At 45.3% G+C, this 25,527-nt stretch overlaps 1 protein-coding gene across 3 annotated transcripts in view; it reads left to right on the top strand.

Moving 5' to 3' along the window:
* LOC135221922 (serine/threonine-protein kinase/endoribonuclease IRE1-like) overlaps positions 1-25,527 on the top strand; it is a gene marked incomplete at its 3' end in the record, with an annotated part of 223,076 nt that overhangs the window by 17,800 nt on the left and 179,749 nt on the right. For all 3 annotated transcript variants that reach the window (XM_064259948.1, XM_064259946.1, XM_064259947.1), the window contains 1 exon segment: positions 14,119-14,239. In XM_064259948.1, the coding sequence (XP_064116018.1) occupies positions 14,119-14,239 (121 nt within the window).

Below are 25,527 nucleotides of genomic sequence, written 5' to 3' on the forward strand. Positions count from 1 at the left end.
TTTGTTCCGACACGGCATACAACCTTCGGTCCTTTTTACAATAGGAAGGTACTAGCGGCAGCTGGATAGGTCGTAAGCTTTCGAACAAGGGGTTCGGTAGTTAACTGCTTGTCCGACAGGCGCGCGCGCGCGACTGGTAGGTAAACAAACCACTTTTGCTTTCGGCCTGCTGGCGTGTGGACGTGTATCATCGCTCTCTGCCCGCTTCATCGTCGTTGCTTTCGCATGATTGTGTTTTTCTTTTTCTATTTATATAGTGAAACTGAATTGTAAGTACAATCATTTCATATTTATTTCCATTGAATTCAATTGTGAATTAAAGGATCTTGGTTTCACCACGCCCTCCGATTACCCGAGTGCCGGGACTGAAGGGCGTAAGTGCGGGAATTCATTTTCCCAGAAATGATCCTCGTATTGTGTATGCTCGGTGCCGAGGGCGGGAGCGCTCGCTCCGAGCGTATATTTGGGTTAGAAATGTGTAGATGAAAATCGTAAGTAAGTGCTCTTTTGTTTATTTATATTTTTTTGACCTGTATGCCCGTTGCCGAGCGAATGCGCTCGGCACGGAAAACTTATTCAGTATGGAAGTGGAATCGCAAGTACAGTATTCTTTTTCATTTTCATATATTATTTTGATTGTAGCAATACTCATTTCGGATCAGTTTCCGAGCTTACCCGGTAAAAAATTGATCCTTTCCCCTTTTTATTTGAATGAAGTGAAATCGCAAGTGCAGTTCTTTTTCATTTTCATTTTTTTTATTGAGATTGCATTGTTTACTGGGATCAATGTTTCCGCTATTTCCCGGGAAGGGAATTGATCCTTCCCCTTTTTATTTGTATGAAGTGAAATCGCAAGCGCAGTATTCTTTTTCATTTTCATATATTTTTTGATTGCATCAATTCATTATGGATCAAGGTTTCCAATAAACCTTGATCCATAAAGGTAAGGAATGGATCCTTTTACCCTTGCGCTCGGTACCGAGGGCGCAAATGCGCTCGATCCGAGCCCTTATTCATTGTGAAGTGAATCGTAATGCAAGATGCATTTTCATTTTATTCCTTATTATTGATTGCATCAATATTTATTTGGAGTTCAAGTTCCGCTCAGTCAGGGAATTGATCCTTATGCCCTTGCATTCGGGCCGATGGCACGATTGCTCTCGGGCTCTTATATTGTTGTTGGGTACATGGTTTACTGTGCGGGGGTGGGGAACGAGAACCCCCCCCCGCTCAGCTCCCACAGATGGCCCTTCCCCTTGGGGGGGGGGGGAGGTTATCGCGTTCTTCTCCTCGCCCGATCCGTCGAGCGCGGGGGTGGGGGAGGGCGCTCGTTGCCCGTTGTATTCAATTGTATTAGGGTCTTCCACTCGTTCGGAGAGGGCTCACCCCCCCGCGCGAGGGGACTTCCCCCCCACTAATCGCTACTACTATTATTTCCGCAGGTGTGCTACTGCCACGAGGGTGGACCTTGGTGAGGTATGGGCGTCCTTCCATTTGCAGGGCGTGCTAGTGTCCAGGGGTGCTGCGGTTCTATGTCTGGGCCTACTGCGGTCACCCATGGAGTGTGACCACGCAACCAGGTGACGACGTCCCTCCTCACCTGGTGTACTCGCCTCACGTGGTAACAGTCTTGCCTACAGCCGCTGTGAAGTGCCGTTCGCCGTACAGAGAGGGGGGCGTGCCGCCGCCGCTCGTGGTTGCCGCGCTGCAGCGCCACACTTCCGCTGCCCTAGAGCTCGCCCCTGGACCTGCCGCCGGTACCAGGATGTTGCTGGCTGTGCTCCACTTCCTGTGTTTCCGGTGCTGCCTGCCGTACCTGCCGATTCCTGGGCTACAGATTGTCCATTGCGTTGTTCGCTGGCTGCTGCTCCTCCTTCCTGTGCCGTTGCTGCGCGTCTGCGTTGCTGCCCTGTCCACAGTGCTGCGCTGCTGTCCCTGCCGTTGCTCGCTGGCTGTCCCTGCCGTTGCTGCGCTGGCTGTCCCTACCGATGCGTGCTGGCTGTGCCTGCTGTTCCTAGATGCCCATAACCTGCTGAGGTTCGTCCCTGTTCGTGGTGGTACTACCCCAGACTTTGGTCTGTCTGTACAGGTGCGTCCGGGCCCTGTGGCTTCGGCTACAGCAGCCCCGGCTCCGCCCTGGATAGCAGATCTTACGTCTGTCCTGAGGAAGCTGACGAAGAAGAGGAGGAAGGTGTCGTCGTCGTCGTCTTCATCTTCTTTATCGTCGTCGGCTGCCGCCTCTTCCCCTTCGACTTCTAAGGCTTCACAGCCGAGAAGAAGAAGGTTGCCTCCTCCCTCCTAAGAACGGTCTCCCTCGGGAGCTTCTCGGGACCCGTCTCACCTCGGTGGGACGGAGGGTTCCTTCCGCTGGTCCTCCTGCTCCTTCGGGGAGCTGGGCCCCGTCTCTTCTTCCGCAAGGAAGAAGACTACGGGGAGGCCAGAGGGGTACCGGCTAACACCGGTACTTACCTCGCCTGGTGTCAGTGGTTCTGCCACTGCATCAGGGTCCGTCTCGGCCTCTCGTTCGCGGGAGGTACCGAGTGTCGGTCACCTACCAGCGACCGTGCAGCCAGGAACACGACCTCTGATCCGCTCAGCGTCAGGTTCACGGCACGGGGCGGAAGACTGGGTGACAGCCGCTCATGCGACTCTCACCAGACCAGCTCTCACTCTCGGCGAACAGCTGGCTACCCGGGGACGTGACGGTCCACGACCGACCACGGGGCTGAGGCTGGGAAGAGGTCCTCCCCCGTTCGCCCGGTGCCAAGCCACGGCTGGAACCAGCGACGTGACGTGCCGTGAGGACAAGCACCGGTCTCACTGTGACAGTGGAGCCTGCAGGTCGCCTGACCGTCGCTCTCACAGAGAGCGATCGGGTACGGCAACCAGCACCAGCTCTTCTGACACTCGAGATCGGGGCCGCTGTGCTCAGTCCAGCCGTTCTCCACAGCGAGACGGTTCGACCAGGCCTGCAGCTCGATCGCCACCGCGGGTTGACGATCGCCTGCAGCCCTCCAAGCCTGCTGTTCTGCCAGCGAGCGAGGAGGGAGCGTCAGGTCTGCCTCTCCGTACCTTCAACCTCCTCGGGTTACACCGGGAGGAGCGAGGTATTGAGGAGTGATCGTGAGGGGTGCGCCCCTCATGATCCCCACCACGACGCCCTACGTGCCAGGCACGGTTCTTGGACCGGCCAGGACGTATGCGCAAGTGGATGGAAGACCGAGAGGGCTGTCGCTGTTCCCCTTCTTAGGAGGAAGGTTCTCGGAATATGCTCTTGTTCGAAGGGCTTAACGGTCCCACTCTGCAAGATGCTGTGACTTCCGATATCCAGAGGAACTTTGCCGAGGTTATGGCGCTGATTACGTCAGCACAATGACCTCGGGGAAGGATCGCCGCTCCACCAGCGGAGCCACGTCTCGGCTCGAGTCGTTTTGGGGCCCGAGAGGGAACCCAAATCGACGGTGGGTCTGCCGCGATCGGAGCTTGCCGACTGTGTTGAACCAGGTAGTCTCTCGTCTCCGGACAAGAAGGCTCTCTCAGTTTTTGGCCTTCCGGTCGAACAAGCTACTTCACTTCCTCTACTGCGACAGAGGCGTTTCTACGTGTCTTCGGACACCGTATTTGAATACCCCTTCGGTCCTCCTGAGGTTTCGACCTCGACGAGGACTGGAATGAGTCGGAGCGGTATCGGCTCTCTCCTGTCAGGTGTCGATCAGCCCCACCCAGACGGCGTTCACAGTGGCGGCAGACACTTACCTACAGTATGAGTTCGTAACCCTCCTCGGGAAAACGTTTTTCTCCTGACGATACGTTTTCCCAGGCTCTGAGAGGCCATCGCCGTAAGGCGATGGCTGCTCCTTTTCTTCTCAAACTGCTAGTTCCGCTGGGAAGGCGAGCCAGTATCCAATTCCTCCCCCATTCCCTCTCTCCTTACGGCTACGAGGGAAAGGGGAGGGATCCTACAGAGATTTCTCTGTAAGATCCCACGTTAGGGGCTGCGCTACCGGGGGGACCTTCGGGTCCTACCTGACGTAAGCCCCGGTCATTGAGGAGGGATCCTGCCCCTTTCTCGATTTCTAACGGGAATCGAGAGGACCACCAGCCGATATCGTTTGACGAATTCGGTGGGGGGTTTCGCAGAGTGCTTAGAATTCTACGGAATTTCTAGCGCACTCAGAGTGTTCGAGTTTTTTTACGATCTCCAAACACTTAGGCGAGACCACGGTCCAAAGTGAGCGAAGAAATCCCCGAAATTGAATTTTTACACGATAATCGGGAACCTCGCTTATGCTCGAATTCCCTGTAATTTTTCTAGCATTGGGAGAAGACTGCTGCGAAAGAAGAGTATCTCACAGTAGGCGCTTAACCTGGAATAGAGAAGAACGGACGGGAAACTTCCAGTTTGGCTTGAACTATCGTCTTCGGTATTCTGTTCACCATTGAAGCTTTCCTTTGGGAAAAAAAACTTCTCCTTCACTCTTGCTATAGAACGAAGGCGGTCGATCTCCAATCCTTATTCTCATTCCTAACGAGGGGAAAAAGATTTTAGGATGGAGGTCGTGGTACAGAACCTACAAATATACTACGTATATACCCTCGCGACATGATTCTTTTAACAGTTGAATTGTCCGTGGGGTAGGCGCATACCGTAGTTAAACTCTACGGTTTTGTGACCGAGACGAATTGTATCTTAATTGAACTGCAACTCGGCGGGTTGCCTGCAACCTCCCAGCAGTTATCAGTTTCGATTTTAGATACTTGGTATTGTCATGACAACACCAAATCAGCTTTTGTATTTACCGAAATCCGTTTCGTTAAATATAATTGCTCGAGCTGTATTCTTTGTTTGCTCGATGGTTCTAGCCGAACGCATTCCTTCGTGGAATAATGGATTACCTGGCAACTCAGGATGACGAGTCACCGAGAGCTACTGCGTATTGAACTGCTGATAGCGGCTCAGTATCAGCTAGGTCTCGGAGATGCACGGTCGGTTACGTCTCTCTCTCCCCTGGTTGGATTGACTACCGAACCGTATCTCTGCCCAACAATCATGGACTTAGGTCCTCTGATTAACGGGGATTCTCGCAATAATGAAGGACCATCTAACTGCTGTGACGCTCGATTTCATCGCCTTCGACATTGCGAGAATTTTCAACAGAGATATCTCTTGGACTCTTTCATCTTTCTGTTTACCGCACGGTAACAGAAGTCTGTAACTAGTCAACCGCTGCATCGCACTGCGATAATGCGAATGATTTTTGCAGACATCTGAGTTTGTCTTCAAATATCTCGTATTCGTAGGTGTGCAATTTCATTGCTCGCCCCGAATTAACAGATATGTCAGAAGACATCGGCCCCTACTCTCCGACCTGACAGCTCACTTCCAAATGTTCAGCCCATGAGAAGCAGTTCTTCAGGCAAGTAGTTCCCTGTCTTCATATCGGAAAAGCGCTCCGCTTTATTTGCAAACTACGATCCTCACCGGACAGCAATGAATAGCGGTTAGCGTTCTCAGTCTTTGTAGCACAGGTTCAGAATCTTGAGAATCCTTCTCTCGGTTTCAGCTGTGAAGACGTAGGTTGCATTTTCTGTACACCTTCGTCTTCAACGTCACATAGTGTTGTTTCTCCTTACCCGAGAATCACTATACTATGAGATATCTTGCCATCAAGGACCTCGGTCTCTAGAAGGCAATTGACTTTCGCCTGTTGGGCACATGCCTTAAGAGAGTCATCACCTTGCCTTCTGGCATCGGTGACGAACAAATTATTTGTTTAGTCTCTTGGCATAACCCTTTTAAGGCGAAGGTGGTCACGTGACTTGCTCGGGTGCTTGGACCAACTTGCCTCCTACCGAGAACGCAGTCAGTAGGGGGCAGCTGTTCAGAGCGCCCAAGTCTGTTACCGAACTTCGCTGGTGGACTTAGTTCGGTTTTGTTCCAATTAAGCAATCGTTTCTTCGTCCTAACGGGCTTTGTCACAGGGGTTACCCATACCATCGACACCCACCATTGAGTGTCGGTGTCCTATCCCACTACCGAGAACAACACTTCGCTGCAGACGGATAGACCAGTATGGGTACAGGACATCACCGAAGTCGAGAAGAGGGATAGGTCATACGACCATTCCCTTCTTTTACCTCTGAGGTAATTGTCATGACTTTTCCTGCGAAGTCAAGCATCCAGGGGATGGGGATTCGTGACGCTCGATTTCGTAGGCCGAATTCGTAGCGAAGACTCTGACCCTTCGGTTCCTGACGATCGGTTAGAGTCCTTCACAATCTCCCCTCCCTAATGGAACTTCACCGCCTTCGATGCGAAGGGGATGCTGCTTGTCCTGTGAAAGCGCGACCGCGCTTTCTGAAGAAACTCGACATCCCAGGCTGAGTGTTGAAGACTCTCGTCAGCGCCAAGATGACCTAGAAGTACACTCCCTCGAGTTACACAAGAACTTCTCCGTGGCGCAGGTACTGAAGGCAGGGTCTGGACACCGACCACTGGCACCTCCTTCTACCTTTTGGATATTGCCCACAGGTCCTTGGATCGTTTTCCTTAGGACCCGTGGTGGCTGCTCAACACGTTGTCTACTACCCAGACCCTAGCAGGCTGAACAGCATCGAGTCCTGGTGTGACTGTAAGAATAGATAAGTGAATGAGAGAGTGACTGGCTTCTCTTCCTATCTTTTTCTACCCCTCTACCTGTGGGGTAGAGGGATACGGTCATCACCTTGCTGGATAAGGACGAGATGCCGGTGAGCTACTCGACAGAGCCCCATCCTATCCCTTTCACTAGGGATGGGAGCGAATATCCACCACTTCCTCCTACAAGGGGGTCAAGTGGATGCCAACAAGAGACAACCATAATGTTATGTTGCCTCTTGCAAATAGGAACTTGTTCTTGTTTGCTGGTACGAAGAGATACGCTTGCCTCTCTCTTAGTACTTGTGGTCCCAGAGGTCTGACCATTGATCCGCGGTGCACACCCCGATCAATCGGACAGAGGCTGGATCCCTCCCTCGCTCTTACGACCAGGGAGGCATTCCAAGGTTGGGCGAACACCAGTCTGTTCACAAAAGACTCAGAATTCCTCCCACCAAGAAGTGAGTCTTCCTATTGTAAAAGGACCGAAGGTTTGTATGCCGTGTCGGAACAATGACAATTTGTCCAAAATTGCATTTTTCCTAACTATACAACCTGAGGTCCTTTTACACATAGCCCCACCTCATGCCACCCCTCACTCTGCAGTTTTTGCTTGGGCCAAAAGCAAAAGTGATTTGTTACCTACCAGTCTCGCGCGCGCAGCCTGTCGGACAAGCAGTTAACTACCGAACCCCTTGTTCGAAAGCTTACGACCTATCCAGCTGCCGCTAGTACCTTCCTATTGTAAAAGGACCTCAGGTTGTATAGTTAGGAAAAATGCAATTTTGGACAAATTGTCTTTTTTTTTTTTTTTTTTTTTTTTTTTTTTTTTCCCACCCATGCTTGCTTTGGTTTAAGTTTGGAGAAAGGTTTCTTTCCTGGACGGCACCTTGAACCTTATACCTTTATTGCCATTCTGCCTTTTAGGCTAGTCAACAGCAGGTTGATTTCTAATTTTCCTTGGTGAAATATTGGACTTCCCATGTGTCCATGACAAGTAATATCTGGACCTGCTAGCTCTGTGGTTCAAGGTCCTAAGAGATATTCCTATCTAGTTAACTTCAGATCCAGCTGCCCTTAGTCTAATATCTATGGGTTGAGAGCTCTGGTGCTTCATGCCTGGGTGTTTTCCAGCCTCCTCCCTACAAGAGGATTCTTTCTTCACTTTCCATTGGAGTTTTCACTTACTTCTATTCCTTGAGAATTTGTCTTCTATTCCTTGAGAATTTTTCTGCAAGAAAGAATGTTCTCCAGTTATTGATGTTGGAAACAAGGTATCTCTCTGGTTAGAGCAGTTTGTCAGCAGGTAGTGGTGTTTTACCTTACCTACCTTTGTTATGAAGCTGTTTTTGTTTTTTTTAAAGGATTGGCCAACCTTCAGCCAGGGTTTGATTCTAGGAGTAGACCTCTCTGTTTTAAGGGAGACTTTTAGCAATCTTGAGATGCTATTGCAGTCTTTCTTGGGATTCAAATCCCTTAGGGTCATGACTGCCCTTTAGGAGCTTGACTCATAACCTATAGAAGTCTTTTGTGAGGGTGGTTAGACATAGGTTTGAACACAGTGACTCTCGTTTAGTCCTGACATTGACAGAGGTATAGGTGGGTGATCTGGGTTCTTCTATGTATGGTACACAGGATGATGGAGATCTGTTTTTCAGAATGTCCAAAATTTTATAACGAGATTCAGAACTGTTGGTCACATCAGTTTGAACCTATCTTCTTATTATCACTGAAGGTCTGTTTGGTAGTGATTCTTGTGAGACGCTACTTAGTTCTATCTGAGTAGTACAATACCATCTAGAAGGAACTTGACTCCTCAGATTTGTAGTCGGCAACTGTAGCAACTGTTGGGGTAGTACTAGTAGAGTTGAAGAAGGTGTTTTCTAAGTACAGTTGACTCCCTGTATTTGCGGAGGATACGTACTATAACCACCTGCGAATACCTAAAATCCACGAATACTTATAACTGTCTATCTTGAATGTTCAAACTCCAATGTATGCCCTAAACTTGTATCCTACATCAAATATACATTAAACTATTATCCTATTACATACTACTCTATTTATCTTTGAAATTATATTATGTAATATCATTTCAAAGTCATCTCAAACATTTTACCTTTCAAAATATATACCGTATATTTCCGTGTTTAAGACGACTTTTAACTATTAAAATTCTCCCCTAAAAATTGGGGGTCGTCTTATTCAAACAATTCTAAAAATCAAACCTTGAATTTTTAAGATGTGTATTGGTAGGTTAGCCCTGGCCTCAGTGTGATAACCACCAACATACACAAAAATTCACATTATGAAATCAACTGGTAATAAAGTTAATAAAACCATTTTCACTTTATATATCATTGGCATATATTCATAACAAATAGCCTATTTGAGGAATAATTCTATATCCATGAAACCAACTTTTATTTATGCAATCCCAGCTGAGAAACTGTAAACATTGAGTTATGGTTGTGCTCACAGCAATCTTTATATTTTGGTAACCTTTCTGATATTTCAATGACAGTGTAATTACGGTAGTAATAACATACATATCACAAGGTTCATCACATATGCCACCATCATAGGGATTCCAGTCTGGTTCTGGTGAGTTGACTTCGGCTTCGTCATGGCTATCATACAAATCATCTTCGGTACTACCATCCATGGCATATTTTTAAATGATTTTATGAGACTTTCTACTTTCACATTCCTCCATGCATTTTAAATAAAATCACAGCGAACATCAAGTGAGGTAGCACCCAAACCTGCTTGTAACTATTTAGAATGATTCAGCCACATGAACAATAATTATGTACTATAATTATCGTTAGCCAAGTATGACTCGCACACTTATTTGTTGCCTGTGTATATGAAAAATTTATTCTTTTGATCTGATTTGTGAAGAATGTAGGGACTGGGATCAGAGAAAATGGAAAACTTTGAATGTATTACCTTGGCAGACTTTAAAGAGACAGAAAGAGAGGGGCGGCTGCTAGAGCCGAAGCTAGGGGTTCTGCTAGCCAGGTGTCTTCTCCTAAATCGAATACTATAGCTGATGTACCTATTTTGTCTACAACTGTGACTGCCTTTTCCCCTTATTACCAGCCCTCCAACTTCTCCATCTACTCCATTACCTGGCTCCCAAACTTCCGACTCCAATGTCATTGTCAGCCTGGAAGCCAGAATAGTGTGTCAGTGGAAGAGGTGACTGCTCGCCCCACTGATGGTCCAAGGGAAGTCAGTGGGGTTTGCTGACAGGTAGTTGCCCTCTCAGCTGTGCCTGTTGCCATAAATCCCAGAACTCTGTGGATAGCCATTGGAAAGACATCCATGTGGAAGTGCATGCGTTGTCCTCTAGCGATTCAGACTCAAGTACATTGTGACAAGAGGCATCATTGGCCCTTTTCCAATGTTTCCTATGCCATTGAAAAGGCATACGTATATCAGATACTGAACGTGCTTCTTTGTTTCCCTGTAAGCAGCCCAGGGAACAGGACCATTGTCCCCAACCTCCCTGTAGCTTCTGGAATAGTCCCAGTAGTTTGTCTCCTGAGTATCAGTAATAGAGCACCAGTTTTTGGCACTGAAACGTTCTTCTAACTCTCAGAAGCGGTCCGGGCACCCAGTGTCTGAGTGTCCCCGTGTCTTTGTGTCTACGTACATCCAAGCATCCACCTGTCTTCTCAGCGCCAGCTGTAAGGCATTCGACGCCACAATCCGGGCACCAGAAGCACCGCCTCTTCAGCCTTTCTCAGTGGGTTTGTCCACCTGTATTTCCCTATCCTTAGTTGGAGCCTATTCAGCGCTGTCTTGACAGTATCTTGGCATACACAGCCCTCCTTAGATACATTACGTTTAGTTACCCGACCTTCTTCACCCCAGCAGTCCTGACGTCTCCTGCATCAGCTTTTATGATGAAGAATCAGCCTGCAGAGTCTTCCAGGCCCAGGATGGTCCCTTCCCATTCATCAAGGAAAGTCTAGTCTGAAATTGATGCTTAGGTCTGAAATTGATGGTAGGCTAAGCAGAGAAAACAGATCTTGGCAAGGCTGTCTTCTGCTCCCCACCTTCTCACTGTCTCAGAGGAGATATCTTTCGTGTGTGCCACTTGGGAAGCTCCTTCCTTGAGAGTTTCTGCTTCCTTCCAAGGGGACCTCACCAGCCTGACTGATTCTGCTTGCATGTTGGCCTTTGCCTCCACCAAAATCATGTTTACTTTAACAGAATTTGACCAGTTAGTTCGTGATATCTTCCAGGTCTTTGAAGTCTTCAGTTTTTTTAGACTGCACCGTAGGGTTCTTGGCTAAGAAGATAGAGTACTATGACTCTCTTTCTTACAGGGGACTTATTTTCAGACTGGTTGTGTCCTCTCGTGTGCAGATATTGCTGTATGACACTGATAGCCCTGTTTTGTAAACACTGGGAGTGGTTCCTGTACCTCCTCCGGTTGTTGGTGGACTTTCCAAGAATTCTATCTCAGCGTCAAAATCTCAGACAGCCCTATTTCCACTGCTTTCATGAGGGTTTCTCAACTCTTGCTTTGACAGGCTTCAGACTATCAGGAAGCTTGTCAGAGCAAAAGGATTTTCAAGAGCAGCTGCAAAGGCTATTGCCAACTGCAGGCAGCAGCCCTCCTCAAATGTATATCAAGCAAAGTGAGCAGTGTTCAGCAGCTAGTGTTGAAGACACAATACTTCATTTTCTGAAACCTCTTTAGAACAAATACACAAAGCAGATATTTTTTTCTATTTTTGAAGTATCCTCAGGGTTTAGCGACTTTTACCATTTGATTAGATTGTTACGCGGAGCACCAATTTTTTTATGTGGTGTGTTTTTGTAAGTTATATGATTGCTTACTTGCTTCTTCTTGATAATGTGTTCTGCAGTCTGGTTTTTAACTATATTTCTTCTTAATGTTAGCTCTGGATTAGTACTCTTACTAGGTTAAGGCGTAGTCTCTCAGGAGAAGTTTGAATGAGGCGAATGGCAGAGTTTCTTTCTTTACTGTGCAAAGAACTAGAGTTACACATACAACTGCAAAATTCATAAATCTAATGTTGGACTCTGGCAATATTTCTGCTTCTGTACTCAACAACGGCTGCCAGTCCGCTCTCGCTTCTTCTGTCAATCTCAACTTGAGCCACCCTTGGTTCGAATTTGGCACCACCTCCTTAAGCGGTGCAGGATCTGGTTCTCCGCCCAACTGGATTCGTGATTCGTGGAGTGGTGTTTCTGTATCTTGTCCCCATCCCCTCTTATGTGGGGTTCGCATGTTAAATTCTCCTTTTCCAGCCGGAGTCAATAATTTAACATGTTAATACCTCCTCCAGGGGGCGGAGCTGCATTCTTTATAGAAGCTGAGTAAGTCTGGTGCGAGGTCACAGGTTAAAGATTTTATGAAGGTCTTAAGATTTTAATTGCGATGGTGTTATGGTTCAACTTCCTGTGACTAAGGTTTTGTTGATCAAATTCTGGCTCACACCCCAAACTCAATTCTCTCTCTCTCTCTCTCTCTCTCTCTCTCTCTCTCTCTCTCTCTCTCTCTCTCTCTCTCTCTCTCTCTCTCTCTCTCATTATTTTCACTGTACTTTGATTATTCTCTCTTTCTCTCTCTCTCTGTTTTTATGCTACACTATCTACTATTATTTCTTATAGCTATCATTACAATATCCTTGGACACTGTGAAGCAAGATAATTCTCCCTCTGTGTCTTGGAGTTTAGATGTTCTTTAGATGGCTTTCAGGTCCTCAATTTGAACCACTTCAAGCCTTCACTCTGATGGATTTAATGAGGAAACCCCTCTTCTTGGTTGCTTTGGTTACAGCCAAAATAATTAGTGAATTGCTGGCTTTGGATAAACAAGTCTGCTTTTCACAGGAAGACGCAATCTGTAGGTTCATGCTTGGGTTCCTAGCAAAATATGAATCACCTTCCAATCCCGGGCCTTGCTCATTCTTGATGAAGAACCTTACTAGTGTCTTTGGACCGGGTGATCAGGAGAGAGTTGTGTCCTGTTAGAGCTCTTCAACTTACCATGAGAGAACCAAGAGACTCAGGTGTCCCAGTCATAATCTCTGGTATTCAGTAAAGGAATCCTCTTGTGCGATGTCCAAAAACGCCTTATCCTTTTCCTTGAGGGTTGTGATCCCTGAAGCTCAGGAATATTCAAGAGGAGGCATTAACCTTGTTGAAATTCAAAGCCCATGATATTAGGACAGTGGCCACTTCTTTGGCTTCTAAATGCAATTTGCCATTCTGCGATAATTCAATTTATATACTGGAAATTTAGATCTGTTTTTGCATCCCATTATTTACGAGATTTTGAAGTTTTGTATGAAACTGCAGTACTTTAGGACCATTTTCTGTGGCTGGCATGGTATTGAGGAAGGGAGGGTAGGAGTAAATCTTCTATTTATCTATCTCCTCACCTTGGTTTTAGGAGATTGAATTAAGGGAAGCCTGGAGGTACGTGGCACCTGGAATACCCCCCAGTCATTGGTTTTGAATGGTTGTATAGTGAGTTTCTAATGGCTTGTAGGTAACAAAGTGATCAGGTTAGTTTTCTTGTACTGTGCCTAGGTCAAGAGCATTTACTAGTTTAAGTTTTGGCAACCCTTGATCTACTCCTCAGTTGCAAAACACTCACTGTGTAGAGGCAACCCTCAGCTTTACTGCTGCGCCACTTCATATTGAAGATGAGCACAAAATCAAAGGCATTAACCCCTTGCTCTGGCTTTCAACAGGTAAGGCTACAACAAGCATTGTTTCAGTGCTGGTTAATTTTACCATGTATATCAAATTCATCTCCATTACTGAGTATGGTTTGAGTAGTGTGTCCATGTATCCCACCCCCAATATTGTGGGCTTAGTAATGTAATTACTTGGTAAGTTACATATGTAAAAATTACATTTTTATGTATATTACTTACCAAGTAATATATGTCATTGGAGCCCTCCCTCCTCCCCTCTCATGGGCATATAGAACATGAACGAATTGGGCTCTTTAACCAGTTTGTACCTATGCTTCCATTGGCGGGGCCAGTTACCTACTCCAAACAATTGAGTTCTAAGGCAAATTTTAAACTTAAGGTACACACTGTGAAAGTTAGAAACTGTAGCAGTGTAATTACTTGATAAGTATATATATATATATAAAATCATAATTTATTATAAAAATTTCATTTTTATCTGTGACGCAAGTTTATTCAATGTACAAATGTCAGATTCTAGCTCAGTAATTGCTGAAGTACTGATAATTAAAAAGATAATGCTCTGTATATTATCTTATGTAGAACATAAAAAAATTGATAAAAAACCTGCTTATTTGTGTATGTAAACTGGACTCCTCCTATATAAGGTGTAAACTCGGACACTGCCTTGCTCTCAAAAGGTATGGACTGTCACAACACTGGAGTGTGAGTTATATCATAAAATACATACATATATGAAGTTGTTTCTTATATAAGTGTATTCTTTTACAGATTACAAATACTGGTCTACTCTCAGAGACAAATGAAGAAACACTTCTGGTTTCAACTCTTGATGGTGCCCTCCATGCCATTACTAAGTCATCAGGGGCTCTTAAATGGACACTTAGAGATGGTATAGTACTCTAATTTTGTTTAATTTACAGTAATTTTGTTTGGAGAATGGATATTTTAGATTTTTATTAACATCAGTTTGTTTATAATTACTTAAAATGGGCTTTGTTAACAAAGTTAAATTATCACTAGAAAAGCGTGTGTCTTTTTTTCATATAAAGGAATGAATTTTTCTTATTGTTACTAAGGTATCGTTTTCCTCTAAAAGACAATTTTTGCTTTTAATCTTTTGGTTACCAGGAAATTGAATGAAGAAAGTGTTGGTAACTCAGAGTGAATAGTATATGTTTTTGTACATGCAACTTCCCCGGCAGATATATACTTAGCTATAGTCTCTGACGTCCCGACAGAATTCAAAACTCGCGGCACACGCGACAGGTAGGTCAGGTGACCAGCCCACTCCCGCCGCTGGGTGGCGGGAATAGGAACCATTCCCGTTTTTCTAACCAGAATTTTTTCTGTCGCCGGTAGCAACAACATCGTTGTTGGTACCTCCTGCATTGAAATTCTTTTCTCGTTGGCCGAGGATTATCTATCTGTCTTTGGTGATGTACTTTGATCTTTGGTTTTGGCATACGCTTATCGTGACCGTTTTTTGGATTTTGATTTGGATTCTCTTTAAAATGTCTTGACGTGGCACCCCCCCTGTTGTATTTAGGGTGTGTGCGAAAGAGGAATGTAAGGTGAGGCTACCGAAAGCATCGGTGGATCCTCACACAGTCTGTAAAAAATGTAGGGGGAATGATTGTTCTGCGACTAACACACCTGTCTGGAATGTGAGAGCTTAACGGAAGTGGAATGGAAGACCTTGGCTTCTTTATGTAAGGAAACTTGAGAAAAGATGAGTTAGGAGGGCTTCCATCAGAAGCTCAAGTAGATCCTGCTCTAATGAACAGGAAGTAGCTCCTAACTTTTCTAGTAATTCACCTGCTCATAGTTTGGTTTCAGCCCCTTCCCCCTTCCCCCAGCAGCGAACCTGTAGATGCGTCTACGGAAATGGCTGCAATGAGAGCCTCAATAATCAGCTTGAAATCGCAACTGCAAGCAATGAAGGAGACAGGTAAGCGCAGTGATGTGTGCAGTGATTTGTGCAGTGTCCCCAGTGAAGTGGAGGGGGCGTCCTGACCGACTCCGCATTGCTCCTAGGCCTAGACCTCTTTCAAACTCCCATGACCAAGGGAGGAGGAATGTCGAAAGCCGCAAGGGGGATGTAGAGTATTCCCAACGGTCAGGCGTCCCTTCGGCAGATCCTGTAGCCGCTTCCCAGGCTGCCAAGGACAGCTACTGCAAAAGCGTCCTCAGGAAGTGCTTTTCGGACTCAGACTCTTCGTCTCCCAGAAGAGGATGGAGTTCTTCCGCTAAGTTGCGTCCTCTTAAGAGATCCTGGAAGACGCCAGCAAGCGAAGCGTTGCGTTCCAGTCCTGAGCCTTTTCCGGAGTATTCGCCTGCTCGTAAGAAGAGAGCTATGAGATCTCCTGACTCTTCTCCGGAAGACTTATCACACAAGACGAAGGAAGTCTTGGTAGGACTCCAACAGCAGTTGTCTGCCTTAGTGGGAGTTCTTTCTGAAGGCTCTTCTAGGAAGAAAGACATTTCTCTTCCCATCAAGAGTTCTGTTAGGAGAGCATCAGAAGAGTAAGCGTCCTCTGGCTTTAGCAGACGCTCCTCGCCTCCTGAAAGGTTTTGTTTTTCGTCCCCAGTGAGACCTTCTTCAGTCGCATATGACAGGAATCGGAAACTCCCTCATGAGCAAGAGTTCTCCCAGGAGTTTTTGCTAGAGACGATTTTCCTCCTCATGGCAAGCATCAGGAGCCTGATTCGCGGATTTCTCGTGAGAGAATTCGTGCGACTAAGAGCTCCGGGAGAGAAGAGAGCCCCTCTCTATTCAGAGCTCCGCAAGAAGGAAGGAGCGTTCGTTCGTCCTCTAGACATTTTCCGAAGGACGCAAGAGTTTCGCCGAATAGGCGCCGAAACTTAGACAAGTTTTCTTCACCTCCCAGGAGGGATAGGAGAGATTCTAGCGCCTCTCCGGATGGACGCAAAGGGAAAAGGAGTTATTCGCCTGCTAGACGCAGTCAGGACGCAAACGTCTCCCCTCATGGACGACGGGAACAAAGGGTTCTCCTTTCTCCTCGCAGGCGCATTTCGCCTTCTAGGCGTCCTCATCAGGACGCAAATGCCTCTCCTTCTTGGACCAGGCAGCCTCACCAGGACGCAAGCGCCTCGCCTTCTTGGCCCAGGCGCGCTCACCAGGACGCAAGCGCTTCTCCTTCTTGGCGCCAGGAAACAGGGAGGTTCTCCTTTCGCCTAGCAGGCGCTCTTCGCCTCACAGGCGCCTGATTTCAGGAGCCAAGCGCCTCTCCTAGCAGACGCAAGGAGCAGAGCAGAAGCCCGAGTATAGGGAAAATCCAGGACTCGTGCAGGAAGGAGGATAGGAATAAGGACGAAAGGAAAAGGCTTCTTTCGACGGATCGGTCTCTGTAAAGGAAAAGCCCTCTTCTCCTGCATCGCTTTTGGAAAGAAGTTTCGGATGAAGAGATATCCAAAGATGCAGGAGTTTCGGACTATAAGAGACTTGCTTCTCTTTTGCTGCAGGTGTTTGGAGACTCGCTACGCCAGTCGGATCCCCCTTCTCCGGGATCGTTATTATCCAGTACGAAAATGTCGAAGGCCTCCTCCTTCGTTAAGATGACCCCTACTCTTTCTATGAGAAAGTCTCTGAAGAGTCTCGAGAGCTGGCTCAGATTCTAAGAAGGAAGCGGGGAAGACAGTATTTCTTGTCCTCCTCTAAGCTGACAGGGAAACCAGGTATGTGGTACGACACCAAGGAGCCAATGGGTGGCCTGGGTCTCCCTTCGTCCTCTGATGCGGATTTTTCCGCTCTTGTAGATGCGTCTAGAAGACGCTCTCTACACTCTGCAAAAGCCTCTTGGGGGATGTGTGATGGATCATCTCATCAAGGGCCTCTTCAAGACTCTTGAAGTCTTTTAACTTTATGGACTGGGCTTTGGGAGCTTTAGCCAAGAAGTCTCAAGAACCAGACTTCGTTACCATGGAAGAGTTGGGCAGTGTTTAACCTGCCTAGACAAGGCGGGTTATGGATGGTCCTCCAATGAAGTGGCATCCCTTTTTGGATCCTGTATATTGAAGAAGAGGGCAGTGTTTAGCTCCTTCTTAACGAAATCTGTTTCTCCTCTGCAGAGATCCTCCCTTTTATACGCGCCCCTCTCTAGTCACCTTTTCCTCAGGACATAGTGAGGGACATTTCAAAGACTCTTTCAGAAAAGGCCACACAGGACCTGCTGGCCCAGTCAGCTAAGAGGCTTAAAACCTGCTGTTCAGGTTGCGAAAAAAGAGAAAGTTCCCTTCCAGCAGCCCTTTCGGGGGAAGGTCTGCACCAAGATCTTCTCTTAGAAGTAGACGACCGAGAAGAGAGGAAGGTCTTCTCGAAGGCCGTTCGTCAAGACCCAGTGAGACTGTGGTCCTCCAGACAAAAGTGGGTGCCAGGCTTCTAGACTTTTACGAACCTTGGGCACAGAAAGGTGCCGATGCCTGGTCCCTATCCATCCTAAAGAAAGGATATTTAATCCCCTTCAGGGAAAAACCTCCCTTAACTACAACTCCAAGGGAGTTAACAGTAAACTACAAGGAAATCTGTCAAGAAACGAAGCCCTTCTAACATCTCGTGGAGCAGATGCTTTACAAGGAAGCCATAGAGGAAGTAAAAGATCTCTCTTCCCAGGGGTTTTACAATCGCCTGTTCTTGGTTCCGAAGAGCTCAGGAGGTTGGAGGCCAGTTCTGGATGTGAGCGCCCTAAACGTGTTGTTCGTAGCAAAGAGGAAGTTCACAATGGAGACGACAGCCTCGGTGTTAGCAGCCCTGCGTCCGTTTGGGGACTGGATGGTATCCCTGGACCTGCAGGATGCTTATTTCCACGTACCAATACACCCGTCTTCCAGGAAATACCTCAGATTTATGGCTCAAGGAAGAGTATTTCAATTTTGGGCCCTATGCTTCGGACTATCAACGAAGCCCCCCAAAGTATTCACGGGACTAATGAAAAATGTGGCCTCAACTGGCTTCACCTCGAAGGGATTCGAATATCCTTGTATCTAGACAACTGGCTGATACGAGCACAGTCGCGAGTCAGATGTCTGGAGGACTTAAAACTGACACTGGAGTTAACACAGTCCTTGGGACTGTTGGTAAACCTCGAGAAATCCCAGATGATTGCCCCAGGCAGAACATTGTTATCTGGGGATTCGGATGGATTCTCGGGGTTTTCATGTGTTTCCATCACAGGAAAGACAGAACCGCTGCTTGGAAAAGTAGCAAACCTTCCTAGAGAAAGAACAATGTTCCGCGAGGGAATGGATGAGTCTTCTGGGGACCCTTTCCTCGTTGGAACAGTTCATTTCTCTAGGAAGGCTTCACCTAAGGCCGTTACAGTTCTATCTAAGAGAACGTTGGGATCAGAAATCTCAAAATCTGTCCGATTCCTTCCAGATCACGAAGGAAATAAAGGAGGACATGCGTGGTGGATGAATCCGTGCAGGATCAACGAAGGAGTATCCCTTCACGTTCCGAAACCCTCGGCTAGTGTTGTATTCCCGACGCCTCAGATGCGGGGTGGGGAGCCACTCTAGGGACGAGAGAAGTGTCAGGCACCTGGAGGGTGAGAACAGGTGTACTGGCACATCAATATGAAAGAATTAGCAGCGATCACCTGTCCCTCATACACTCGAGGCTCAGATCTCAGGTTCAGTCTGCAGATCAATTCGGACACAAACAGCCCTAGCTTACATCAAGAAGCACGGAGGGACGCACTCGTTCTCCCTTTACAAGAAAGCAAGAGAACTAACTGCTTTGGGCAGAAGAGAGAAGAATCACTCTCCGGACGAGATTCATTTCAAGGGGACAAAAATGTAAGAGCTACCTTTCTGAGCAGGAGAGACCAAGTACTGCCTACAGAATGGAAGTATGCAACAGACTATGGAACCTCTGGGGGAGATCAAATATAGATCTTTTTTGACACCCATTGGAACAACAGGCTGGAAAGTTACTGCTCCCCGATCGCCGACCCCAAAACAAAAAAAAGGGCGATTTCGGTGGACGCCCTTCTCCTCGATTGGTCCGAATAGACGGGTATGCTTTTCCTCCGTTCAAATATATCGGAAGTGGTAAGGAAGTTTGCAGCAGCAGAGGGAGCCAAACTGACCCTCATAGCCCCGTTCTGGCCTCAGCGCAAAACTCAGGCGTTCGTTCATCTGAGACGTAATCAAGGAAGCCCATTTAGCGGTGTAAAGAAGAAAAACTGGACCTCCTTAAAGCGTTAAAGCTCACGAGGTAAGAGCAAGTCGCTACCTCTTTGGCATTTCCACAAAAACTTGTCGTACAGACTCTAGTGGAGTCAACCTTTTGGAGATGCAATTCGGGTCTTTGCATCTCATTACTTGAGAGACATTCAAGTGACGTACGACAAGTGCTTTACTCTAGGAGCGTACGTATCTGCGGATTCGTTGCTGGGACAGGGAGCTGAACCCAATCCTTTTTAGTTTTATTAGGTTAGGGTTTTAAATGGTGGTTTTTTGTGCATTTTGATTGGTCGATGAAAGGGTGCAGGAGTTGACTTTCCCTGTCAAATCGTAGTGCTAACATGTTAGTGTGGTCAGGTGATCGGGATTGGTCGTTATGCTCCTTGTATTGTCTTAAATACCTAAAGCTCTATCATGTAAGAGGGTTAGCCCCCGTTGGTATGATACAGGTCAAGGTTCTGCCACGTAAGTGGGTCAGCCCCCATTGGTACGATCCAAGAAAAGGCTCTGCCATGTAAGCAAGCCCCCATTGGTATGATCCGAAAGGGTTATCAGTCGCAGGTCTCATCCTCTCTGGAACTCTGATGGCAAGCAGACTCATAGACAGTATCAATGAAGTCCTTCTTCCATATCAGGTAGGAACCAAGGTTGTTTTTTGTTAATATACCTACAACGTATGTTGTTTCCCTGTTTTTATATTAAAAAATAATTATAGTATGTAACTGTCTCTTGCCCTCCACCAAGGGTGTCAATCAGCTAAGTATATATCTGCCGGGGAAGTTGCATGTACAAAAATGATATTGTTAGTATACAAAAAGTTTTGTACATACTTACCCGGCAGATATATACGATTAATGGCCCGCCCAGCCTTCCTCAGGAGACAGGTGGAAGAGAAAAATTCTGGTTAGAAAAACGGGAATGGTTCCTAGTCCCGCCACCCAGCGGCGGGAGTGGGCTGGTCAACCTGACCTACCTGTCGCGTGTGCCGACGAGTTTTGAATTCTGTCGGGACGTCAGAGACTATAGCTAAGTATATATCTGCCGGGTAAGTAGTACAAAACTTTATTGTATACTAACAAATATCATTTCTTACTCCCTTGTAGTATAATAAAATAAATGCGATTGCTGTATAAATTATACTGATGCTTAGTGCAGAACATTCTATTTATTTTTTCAGTATAGTAGCTTAAAGGATCACTTTACAGATTCCTGTACTATTATTAATCTCTCTTTGTAAGGCCAATTCCTAAAGAAAGAATTATGACCTCTAGCAGTGGTCAAGTACTTGAGAATGATGTGATCTTATTGAAGGATATGCCCTCTCACATATCCTAAAGCTCTCACTTTCTGCTTGATTTTTCTAAAACATGGATCAGTAATGATACTTTTCAGATGTTTGCTTTCTTCCTTTAATTTTTGTTATTATGTTTTTTTGTTTTCTCTAATGATTCAGGTATCTCCAGTGTTACTTATGCTTAATACTAAATTGTTGTGGTACCTGAGAACTGAGTCATACTGTAAAAAAAAGAAATCATGTGTTATTTTTTTCAGGTGATGCGTACTGTCATTATTAGGTTAGGGGTTCTTATTCTGTTCAGTACAGAACAAGTTAAACTGTGTGAAAGCTGTCAGCCGCCTGCTTCATTACACTGTGGGTATACCTGAGAGTTTAGTGAAAATGCAAGCAACTCATCTACTAGAAAGTAATCACAGATGTTTTAAGAATTGATTATATTCTTCTTCATTTGCCATTGAAGGTGATTGGGTTAATGAGACTAAATCAAAGTACTATTCTGTGTTACTCTGAACTTTGTCCTTGGACAGCATTGTTGTGTTCAGTGGGCCTTTTCCAGGTTTTTCTAATATTCTATGTAGTACAGTTCTTTTCACAATTTGTTTTGGTAGATGTTTTATGGATAGATGCCTCTCCTGACTCCAAGTACCCTGCATTACTGTGCCTATGTAAATTAATAAAATCTGTTCTGTCATGAATACGTATAGACTTTCGTTCTTTACATAGGGACCTACCTTGCAAATGTGAGCAGGATGGCCATTCAAACTTGCTAACAAGATAGGAAACTACTGATAGGTTGGGGGGAAGCCCTTACCACCTGTCAGGTTGTGCTCTCTACTTCTGGCCATCATGGAGTTCAGATGTTTTTCATGACAATGCCAAACTTTTGCTGTTTGAAGTTTTTTTTATTTACTAAACTTGAGTATTCCTTTTTCTTTTTTGATTAGGGACTGTTTGTTTTGCAATTTTTCAAACCCATCAGTCAGCAAACCTTCTTGCAAGGAATTAAGTTTGTTTTTCCCCTGCTGTTTTTAATATTGTTTTCATCATACATCATCCTCAAATATACTTACTAATATATTTACCTTTCAGGGAGAGGTTGCATGGCTCATTTGCATGGACCATTGACTTTCATTGCTTGACTTATGGGTCTGGTTAGGTTTGGTGATGGTCCAGTGTTCTCCCTGTCTTTCCTTTGTTAGGTGATGGGAGTGATAGGGAAACACTTTGACTCTTTTGTTGGGTGACTGCGGTGATAGGAAAACACTTTGACTCTTACCCAGTGATTTTTCGGGATGGGTAAGGATATGTGTGGCCCATATTGCTGCTCATTCAGTTCCAGAATTCTGGGTTTTTAATGAACTTTTTGGGGAGCCATGGCCCAGTGTTCCTGGTCCTTCCATGGTCTAATGGCCTTGGTGGCAGGGTAGCACTTTGTCCCTTCTGTCTCTGGTTCTTTGCAGCCATTAGAGAGGGGCTAGTACAACCTGGGGTGTGGCTCAGACACTATTGACGGGTTTGGTTCTTTGGGTCAGATTGCTCGGTAGTGACGGTTATTGTAGAGTTTTCTATCACCTTTTACCTTTGCCTTTTAATACTTTTGAGTGAGGAAGAAGAGGCTACTATGTCTGGCTCTCCCTGCAGGAAGTCTTCATTTGGTCCTTTTTTGAGAAAGAGGTCTGATTTGGCTCATATATGGTACCTTTGCACTGTTGTTTTCTGCACGGGTGCAACCCATTACCACAGGGCCATCCAGTCTCCAGGCTACCAGTCCAATCAAGGCTAATGGATGATGGGTCTGGGACACCCTGCTGCCACCTGTGCTCCATGCATGGGTGTAGCTGTTACCCATATATCCCTGTCTATGAACCCCTGCTGCTACCTGTGCTTCATGCATGAGTGCAACCGCTACGTATGCTCCTTGCATGGGTGCAATTGCTACCCAAAATTCTCTGGAACCCAGGGATGCTGGTCCAGTCTAGCTGGCCATGCTATCTAGGCTAGCCTGGGTATCAGTGTTACCAGTAAGGGAACCATGGCTTGCAGAGGTCCAGGGAAGTGACAGGACTTGTGTGGTCCTGTCATCAATACTTAGTAAGGGGTGATTTCCTCTTCATCTTTTTCTTTCCTAGAAGTTTCATCTTCTAGGAAGGGTTTGGCATGATCATGTATAGCCCTTGCAAATATTTTCGCTAGTGATTAGGGTCTCCATGACCCATGGGTTCATTGTCAACTTGGTTTGATAGGGTTCACATCCTTGTTCACCTGGTGGAGGCAGATGGGCAAGGGTACCAGGGACCTTTCCCCTTTTTCTTGTTTTTCTTTGGAGGTTTCTAAGATACAGCAACTGGATAAGCATTAGGGCTACGATAGGAAGCTTTCACGCTTTTTCCCGAGCTTCTTCAAGAAGTCGTTTGTGCTTGTATTGGTCTTAGAATTGAACAAGTTGTACACCACTGAGTGGAACATCCAGTTTCAGAGAGTATGCATGTTTCTCAAACCAATGGGGTAAGTCTCCTGTGTAGAAAATGAAGGTCCGTATTTGTTAAAGAACAGCTAACAAATTTTAAAAATAATTTGTATTTTTCCTAACATACAAACTTGAAGTTCTTTCCATCAATAGCCCACCTCAGCCACCCCTTTGCCAGGAAGGCAAAGTGGAGTGCAGACCAGCAGGTGGGTGAAGCTTCTTCCTACCTGTTGGTAGTTTACTACTCTGTTAGTAAGTTTAAATGGCTGTTCAAAGTTGTGTTCACAAGCTAAATTCCTATGTAAAGAACTTCAGGTTTGAATGTTATGAAAAATACAAATTATTTTGAAAATTTGCTATTTTGAACTCTCATAGGGGTAGCGCAGAGGGATTTAAAAGAAAAATTATATTCATTAATGAAAAGTGAAAATTTAAGTAAGGTTCTGCTAGAGTAGCTGAAAAGTTAGGTGTAGAGAGAGCAAAAAAAAAAAAAAAAAAAAAAAAAAAAAAAAAAAAAAAAAAAAAAACACCTCCAGTAACCCAGCTTCCTCTACCGTGGATAATGCATATAAGTCTGATTATGTACCTTTATGAACATTATTCAAAGATGAATAGCTGAAAGTACCCCAGTTTTACAGTGTGTAGCACAATTTTTTGATAAAAAAAAGAAAAAAACTGCAAAATACTGTGATTTACTAATGTTTACTTATGTTTAACCCCTTCACCACCGGCCTGTTGCATCGCTGCAAATGCTTACATACCGCATGAGACCCCCTGTCGACCACGAGTATCAATCATTACTTGCTCCCACTAAATTTTATGTTATTCATATTTTTCCTTTATATTCTTATGTGAAAACATTGTGTATACATATATCAATGAATATTTTTACCCCATTGTCAAAAAAAAATATATATATAGTATAGTAAGGATATTGGAAAAAATAGGAATATTTAGTGGAAAAAGTAATTGCAGAAGTAGGAACAGTTATAAAGTACTAGTAGAAATAGTAGTAAACTAGTAGAAATAAAGTAGCAGAAAAAGTAGTAAAGTATTAGTAAAATAGTAGTAGTGGTAGTAGCAGTACAGTACTAGTTTTCCTACTGAAGCAGTTATTCCAAGATTTCATACAGAAACAGCGTATACATCAGTGAATGTTTACGGCACTGGTAATAATAATAATTAATAATAATAATAATAATAATAATAAGAACAATAGCATCTCGTGACCAATACGTATATACATATGGGGCAGTTTATTCACACCCATTATCATCAGCAAGCTATAAAAAACATACATCTCATCACGAGTAACAGGACTCCATAGAAGTCCTTTCACTTCAAGCTTTCCTGTTGAATGAAAGTACTACTCTGCCCGAGCATTCATCCATTCACTCAATTTGTCAATTACATCACCACAACAAAGAAAAAAAATCATCACGTAAGCAGGTGAAATCTGGTGTGTAAGCAGGAATCCCATTGTCACCCTCCGTGAATCAGGGGGGGCTAGGTCTGGGCGCAAGTCACAAGATGGATCAGTTATGAACCACTAACCTTCATCAACAAGAGGTTCAATGTCTTCTAAACACTCGTTGTCACTGTCAACCTCTAAGAAATTATCACTATAATCATCATCTGATAGATTTGGCAGGTACTCAGACCCTGACTCTGAAACACTATCATCTGACATGATACTGAAAAAAAATATAAAATAACTGCAATCAAAAGGGAAAAAGGTTTAGAATTCAAATCTACATGGTTTACAGACAAAATCGTGATCATCCTTCTCAGATAATCGCCTGAGGTGCACTGGCATGTGTTGGCCAGTACCCCTCCTAATATCCCATATGAAAATGACGTCACGACGTCCATCGGATGCTCATTGGTTAGAATGAATTGTGGGTGGAGCTTCAGCACCCCTCTCGTACACAATACTGTGTCTGGAAACCATCCAAGCAGAAGAAAATGCTTTGCTTTTCGAGGAGGGATGAAAGACGTACAAGCATACGTCGCGGTCTTTTATTACTGGAGCGTAAAAGACGTACATGTGTACGTCCCAGTGCTGAAGGGGTTAAACCATCTCAATAAATGATCTTAAAAAGACTTCTGTGTTTAAGCTTTTGGACACCACACATTTCTCAGCAACTTCCTCATGTGTAATTTGATCTTCCCAGTGCACTCCAGAGCCATGATTCTTAGCATGTTTTGT

Source organism: Macrobrachium nipponense, chromosome 3 (genome assembly GCF_015104395.2).
Source record: "Macrobrachium nipponense isolate FS-2020 chromosome 3, ASM1510439v2, whole genome shotgun sequence".
NCBI classification, from domain to species: Eukaryota; Metazoa; Arthropoda; class Malacostraca; order Decapoda; family Palaemonidae; genus Macrobrachium; species Macrobrachium nipponense.